Raw genomic sequence first — 7839 nt, forward strand, 5'->3', positions numbered from 1 at the left:
ATGTTTATATATATACACACACACATATATATATATATATATATATATATATATATATATATATATATATATATATATATATATACACACACACACACACACACACATATACACACATATATATATATATACACACATATATACACACACACATATATATACACACACACATACACACACACACACACACACACACACACACACACACACACACACACACATATATATATATATATACACACACACACATATATATACACACACATATATATATATATATATATATATATATATACACATCAGTTCAATTTCAAGTTCTTTTGCGCAATACAACTTTTTTCAAAGCAGCTTTAGAGAAAACGCACGTCGCCTGACCCTAACGAACAGGAAACCTTGCGTTAAATTACAGAACGTTCTTAATGCAAAGAGAGAAAAAAAAGTACTTCATGCAGAAATCATTTCTAACTTAATTTTTTTAAATGAGATTTTTTTTTACATGTTAGCAGACCTGGGCAGCGGGCAGCGTCCACTGAGCCTCTCGTCCTCCACGTATCTCCGGAGCACGTCCTGAGCCCTCTGCAGCAGCACGGACAGAGCCATGCGAGAGATGTAGCCCTCCTGCGGCGTGGACGCCTTATTACTGAAGGAGAACTGCAGGAGCGTCTCGAAGCACACCTTGGAGAACTCCTCCCGCATTCGGATGTCCATCTCAGCCTCTGCGGGACGAGAGGGGACCGTGAGCGTCTTCACGGATCGGACCACAGGTGCTCTCTATTTAAATGCCACTCATATCTAACGGATCACTTTAATTGTACTTTTATGCAAGAACGTCTTTGATCCTGGAGCGCGAAACCAGTCATAATGTTTGAAATTGAGATTTATACGTCACCTGAATGCACGGTGTGTTAGGATAGGACAATATTTATTCAATATATAGAGACGACCAATTGAAAAAAAAGGTGCAAAAAAAATAAATGTTTAGAAAATATAAGTCCAAATGAAGTTCAATCAATGCATCTTACTAATTAAAAATATATTTACGGATGTTTTGTTGCTTTAGGGACGGTTTTCACATTGCAAATCAGTTTAAATGGTAGTTTTTTCCCTCTGTTTTCCCTCCGTACCTGTGAAGGATGATGACTGGGAGTGAATCGATCCTTTGTTGAGCATGCTCATGATACGACCTACGAACTCTTTGGGTATGAAATTGGCAAAAGGTAAAATCTCTGTGCTGATCAACTGCACCACCTAGAGGAAAAAAACAATATATATAAAATATATATAATATATAAATATATATATATATATATATATATATATATATATATATATATATATATATATATATATATATATATAAATTATATATAAAATATATATATATACATTTTATATAGCCAGTATAAATGTAATATAATAAATATAGTGAAATAACATATACAAATATATTAATATTATCTTAAATTTATTTCATATAACGTATATAATCAAGTTTTTCTTTTTTCTAAAATGATGCATCTTTTTTTTTTGTACATTGCATGCATAAACGCATACACACACTTTTTAAATTTATTTATTTTAAATAATGCATCACTATTAAAATGTCTCATTATAAAATCAGCCTGTGAGTATGCGTTCTGAAAAGCAGGCCACTAATTAATACGAATTGTAAGCGTAACAGCGTAATTGTAAACGTCTAAATCTAGCTTATTAAAAAAAATCCATGAAATGACCTCGACGTCTACAGCTTCGTTCCTCTGGAACTCCTGAATGGACAGGTTATCTGGAGGGGAGCTGTGGGATACCAGAGGAAAATGAGTAAGAATGGGTCTGAGATCACAGGTGTCTTTTAATATATCACGATAAAGTTGGACACCTTTTGGTAAACAGGAAGTCTTCAAAGGCGTTCGCCAGCTCCGGCCACATCGTGTCAAATTTGCCTGAGGATGCTTGTTGCCGGGCAACAGGGAGTCCAATGGAAAGCACTTTGAGCAGAGAGGAGACGGCCAGTTTCCAGGTGCTCTCAGCAGGACAGGCGTACTTCAGACCCAGAGGAATCCTCAGAGTCTAAATACAGTGATTTATACATGCTATTCTTTGCCATCGATATCATGAGACGCATTAAACGTTACAGCACAGTAGAGGACATTCGGAAAGATTTTCGTGAAAAGCTTAAAATTGCAAAAATAAATACTGGGAATCCCTCAAGTACTTTAAAAACATGGATAAACATGTTACATGGTCAAAGTTTTATAGGTTTGATATATTTAGGTCCAGACCACATGAATTAAAAACACTAGTGTAAATCTTTTGTTTAGATAATAAATGTGTGTACTGTATATATATATATATATATATATATATATATATATATATATATATATATATATATATATATATTTTTTTTTCACATGCATATATTTATATTATTTAATTTATTATTATTATTATTATTTATTAATACATTAAAATTATATTTTATTTAAAATTTATATTATTTCAATTTTTAATTTATGTTATATTTAAAATGTATATTATTTAAAATTTAAATTAAAATGAAAAATGTATATTAATAGAATTTAATATGCATGCATTTAACATGCATGTGTATTTATACAAACAACTTGCATAATTATTAGTCTCATGTTAATAGTGGTAGATTCATTTAGAGGGAACGTTTGAAAGAAAAAAAGAAGCGAGGTGAAGAAATAAATTCTGAATAATTTACTGCCTTTGTGTGAAAGATATGTATTCATGTTATCCATCAAAAAGTAACAGCAATTTGATTCTGAGCATATTAAGTGCTTAATTTTAGGAATCTGATTCCATCACCCACACCAGAAATCAATTATATTTGTTGAGGTCAGTTTTAGAAACATTTTAAAGGGATGGTTTGCGCTTTGTACCTTGATGATGTTTTGTAGGACTTTCTCGTTGATAACGGCTTTGTGACAGGCCGTTTTGTGATATAAATCCACCACCACTTCTAAAGATCGCTCGGCAAACGGCACGTAGTTTAAGGCCACCCACTCCGCCTGGACACAGAAACCAAAAACACAATTAAAGCAGTCAATATAAAAACAGAAGGCATTGAACGAACACGGCCTCAAAGACAAATGCCAGAGTATCAGAGAAGGACTGCGACATAAATAAAAAACTAATCACTAATCATACAAAAATAATATCCCCCCTACTATCTGTAAAATGAGCTACAGGGCTGGACTTAACAGTCCCTACAGATTTCCACTTTAATATTTTACGTTACTCTGACATGGACCTTATTATCAGATGAAAAGCAGCAACTACAGGTCAGGCAGAAGACTGATGCACACGAGAGTGAGTAGATCCGCTTGTATTAACCCTTTTGAGTCCAAAGGCTTCATTTCCAGCATTATTTAAAGGTGAAGTGGCACAAAAGGCAATTATAAAAATGTAAAAAAAAATAAAATAATAAAAAATAATAATATAAAATATAAATATAATATAAAATAATAATAATAATTAAATAATTAAATATATATATATATATACACACACATTTTTTTGATCATTTTTAACATTTTTATAACTGCCTTTTGTGTGTGTATATATATATAAAATGTGCACTAAATTGTTGTTTCATAACATTTTTGGATGATATATGCATTCTGAACAGCTGTCACCAAACCACAAAAAGTCATGTCATACCAATTTTTTTTTACACATAACATTGGAAATGAAAGGATAGGTCAAGCGCATTGCATTCTGGGATACTGTATTTAATTTTTACTGTACTTTTGATAAATGCAGTAGGTCACTGAAATATGTCATGCATACTATGTAGCGTATGCATACAAGAGTAGTAGGACTACTCAGAAACAGTCTGTTTATTGATCATACAATTTAACGGTTAAAAAGTATATATGCAAAAAGTTTGGAGAGTTTGAAATATTGGCATGAAAGAAGTTGAGACTCTACCCTATAAGCGTGTCGAATTTTTAAATCTCTTCACCACACGGCTCTAAGAAACATCATAAAACGACTATTAATTTGTCAAAGTTTATTTTGGCAGTTGTTAGAATTAATGAACAAATGAGGCTGACGATAATGGATGGAAAAAAATAGATGTTATAACAGTATGAAAGAGCGACGTTTGTCTTGTAGAGCAGTTAAATGGAGCTGAAATTAGCCGTTGGGAAAAAAAAAAAACGAAGAGAAAACGAGGCAGAAAGCCAAACGAGAGACAGAGATACAGAGGAAGACAGCGGGAGGGAGGAAGAACTCACCGGTGCAAACAGTTGGATCTAAAGTGGATCCGTATGAAGTACAAAAACAGAACAAGAGAAGAGCAGACAAATGTTTACTACCGCTGCTGATCACAACACACTAATGAAACTACTTTAAACGATGACAACAACAAAGACGAACAAACGTTCGGTTTGAAAGTCATGTTTAAACATACTTTGCACTGGTACAGATTGGTACACTTCGATATTCCCGCCAGATCCGCATCTAGTTTAAAACGTGTGTGATAAAAACTTGATCGAATTTTCATTTTAAAAGCAACAACGCGGTCCAAAGTACTCAAACATGACTAAAACAGACACAGTGCCAGTGAAAGAACATAACACCATGCGAAGAAAATTAAATCAAACATTTTCTAAACAAAGCCACTGAAACTATCCATTGTCTCAAAATATATATTAAATAGCCCACAGACTTCCAAAAAGCAGAAGACAGATTATCTTATTTGGAAACGAATGTTTTATGATGATGATGATGGTGGTAAGTGCATGTATGGTGTGCCGTGAAACAACAACGAACGAGACGAATGGAACAGAACCGAAAAAGTGAGGACCACGTGAGCTGGAAACAGGCCAGAGACTCACCTGGTTGTATTTGGCATTGGCCACATGTTTGGTCTCCATCTTTCCGTACTGAGGAGGTTTGCAAGAGAACTCCACGAACAGCAGAAGCTGCTCAAAGATGGCGGGATACATCACCTGGAGATTCTCCGAACCCACGCAGATCGCCTGGAACAATGACATACGTCAAACATCCAAAAAGAGTCTACAGAGAGTCTCAATCGCAATCAACTGATCTAGTTAATATATTAGATGTGTAATCAATCAAAGAACACAGGATCTTCAAGGTTGTTTGGTGTAGACAAGACAACTAGTCAGAATTTGGCTTTAAATTCCAGATGGCTTGGGAGCTGTCAGGATGGATTCAGGTCAAAAGCTGGAAAAAAGCTGGAAGGGATTCCAATGATATTGTTTCTCTCTGCCTTCTCCTTACAGTTGTGACGTTCTTTAATATTGATAAAGATTTTTAGAACTATATCGTTATCGTGCTTTGTGCGAACAGGCCTTAAGAATGAGACTGAATGGATAATTATTGCTTGTGTGGTACTTGCATTAATAAAGCAAATATTCTGGCCCACACTGGCAAACCACACAACAGAATCATCCAAGTATGAAAACTACCACAACTAAAAAAACCAAACCACGCTCCACCAATTAAAGGGATAGTTCCCCCAAAATTGAAATTAGTCCATGTTTTACTCACCCTCAAGGCATCCCGAGCGTATATGACTTTCTTCTTTCAGAGGAATCCAATCGGGAGTTATGTTAAAATTTGTCCCGGCTCTTTTACAATGGCATTTTGTTCGACTGTCCAAAAGCAGTAAAATAAAGTGCATGCATTCATATTAAAACGTACCTCATACAGCTCCTCCGGGGGTTAATAAAGGCCTTCTGCAGCCAATCGATGTCTTTACGTAAGACAAATATCCACACCTCACTTCACTACTTTGAACTGTTGAACAAAATCACCCGCCCGTGCCATTATAAAGCTTGAAAGAGCCAGGATAAGTTTTAATATAACTAACCGGATTTATCTGAAAGAAGAGGGACATACATCTAGGATGCCTCGAGGGAAACCCTTTAAGCAAATTCTGAAGGTGTTCTACCTTCTGCAGGACGTCAAGGGCAGTAAGGACCGCTTCCTGCAGGCTGGTGAGCACCGCTTCCGTGTAGGAGGGCAAAATGAAAGGCGAGGAGTCTGAGCTTATGGGTACAGATACGGCTCCATGCAGAATCACCCCCAGCTTCTTGAGATCCTCCATGCTGAAGCCTCCTGCGATGTGCTGGTACAACGCTGGGAAAATCTGTATAAGCGCCGTCAAGAAAGGCTGACTAGGTACGAACACTAGTTTATCTGTTCCACAACTAGGGGGTCGCGTGCACTCGGTTCCTATCCGGTACCAAGTGTTCCACGCGGACCACCAGAGGGCCGAGTCGTCCAGCTCCTCTCCAGGTGGTGGAAGTGAAGGTTGGGCACCGTAGCGTTGGGCTAGTCGCTCGGCAAGGGAATCAGATCGGACTAGGGGTCTTCCTGGCCCAGAACCCTGTAGAGACTCCATGAGGACAGGAGGAACATCCATAGTGAGAGAGTCTGGTTTATCCGTGTCTTTAATGGGCGTGACTAGCTGGAGGATCTCCTGGAAGCTCTTGAGGGCGGCGAGGGAAACTTCATTGTTTTTGCTGAGCGCAGCAGACTGGATGTGGTCCAACAGAACTTCCCAAGCCTTGAAAAAGTCACCTGCAAACAAGCACATGATATTAAGAACCAAATTCTGAGATAATTTGTTGTCCACATGTCTCAATGTTTACCCAGCTGTTGAAGCAGGTATCTTCTGGTGTTGAAGATCCGAGCTACACCCGCGAGAGTCAGGACCCATGTTTCCGCCCACTGCTTCTCTGCTGTGTCGCGTGAGTGGTGAATGAGGATGTTTCCACCTCCGGACTCGATCTTTTCCTTGTCAGCCGTGGTGGAGGACTTCCTTACACAGTCCAGCAGATGAAAAAGAACCTGCAGGGAAATAAGATTTGTTTATTAGCAACAATAACAAGAAATTCTAACTAGAAAAGTTAATAAAAATTGGTCCCCAGTCGAGTCAGATCTAAAAAAAACAATTTTAATTAGAACTGGACTTAATCTGGTCCCTGGTAAAGTCTGATCCAACAAAACAGTTTTAACTAGAATTTCGGATTTCCAATCAGGTCTGATGCACCCAAGGAATTCTAACTAGAACTTGGTTTAATTTCAAGTCAAGCAATTTTAACAAGAAGTGAAATTAAACTGGTAACCAGTCAAGTCCCATCCAGCAAAGCAATTTTAACAAAAACTGGATTGATTTTGTTAAGTCTGATTCAGTACCTTCCAAACCACGATGTTCCAGGTCGGTGGTTGCAGCAGCGTTCCGTGAGCAGCAATGGTGGAGAACATCGTCTGGCCGGCACTTTTCCTCACAGCCGGCCGTGGGTCCACGCACAACTCACCCAGCTTGGCATACAGGCACAACCACAGGCAGTCAAAGGGTGGTGCAGGGTGGAAGGGTCGGTTCAGAGGTTCCCCTTTATCTTGGGCCTGTTTCAAGAGAACCGCTTCCTCCCTCTCCAGCTCCTCTGTAATTGCTTCTCCCCTTTGAAAGAAGTAGTCTGAGATGTTCCACTGCAGGGGAAGAAGACTCTTGATCATCCACTCAGTCAACTCAACTATCCCGAAGGATCACTTGCAAAGTAAGAGTCTTTACGAGCAACACTAGCAGTACTTCTCACCAGCAAGCCGATAGACGTCAGGCTGATGTTCAGCTCCTGGTTCTGGAGCCCAAAGCTGCCGGCTACATCCACCACAATTTGGAGGCACATGCAAGGCATTGTGGGTAGGAAGTCGGTCACCACCAACTGCAGGCACTGGAAGGCTGTTCGTATGAGGGATTCACTGTGGAACAGAAGCTATATTAGATACAAATGCATTTCACACTTCAGATCTACATCCAAATCATGAAGACTTCCT

At 38.1% G+C, this 7839-nt stretch overlaps 1 protein-coding gene across 6 annotated transcripts in view; it reads right to left on the minus strand.

Annotated features, from left to right (window-relative positions):
• mon2 (MON2 homolog, regulator of endosome-to-Golgi trafficking) overlaps positions 1-7839 on the minus strand; it is a 31932-nt gene that overhangs the window by 1215 nt on the left and 22878 nt on the right. For 2 of the 6 annotated variants that reach the window (XM_043227198.1, XM_043227197.1), the window contains 11 exons: positions 7602-7764; positions 7201-7494; positions 6654-6852; positions 5951-6582; positions 4869-5012; positions 4266-4283; positions 2907-3035; positions 1877-2067; positions 1734-1794; positions 1125-1248; positions 509-716 (listed from right to left, as the gene is read on the minus strand). In XM_043227198.1, coding sequence (XP_043083133.1) covers positions 509-716; positions 1125-1248; positions 1734-1794; positions 1877-2067; positions 2907-3035; positions 4266-4283; positions 4869-5012; positions 5951-6582; positions 6654-6852; positions 7201-7494; positions 7602-7764 — 2163 coding nt within the window. Of the gene's footprint in view, positions 1-496; positions 717-1124; positions 1249-1733; positions 1795-1876; positions 2068-2906; positions 3036-4265; positions 4284-4868; positions 5013-5950; positions 6583-6653; positions 6853-7200; positions 7495-7601; positions 7765-7839 lie in introns of all 6 variants that reach the window. The other 4 variants (XM_043227196.1, XM_043227195.1, XM_043227200.1 and 1 more) reach the window with 3 other exon arrangements.

The sequence above is a fragment of the Puntigrus tetrazona genome, chromosome 25, assembly GCF_018831695.1.
Source record: "Puntigrus tetrazona isolate hp1 chromosome 25, ASM1883169v1, whole genome shotgun sequence".
Taxonomy (NCBI): Eukaryota; Metazoa; Chordata; class Actinopteri; order Cypriniformes; family Cyprinidae; genus Puntigrus; species Puntigrus tetrazona.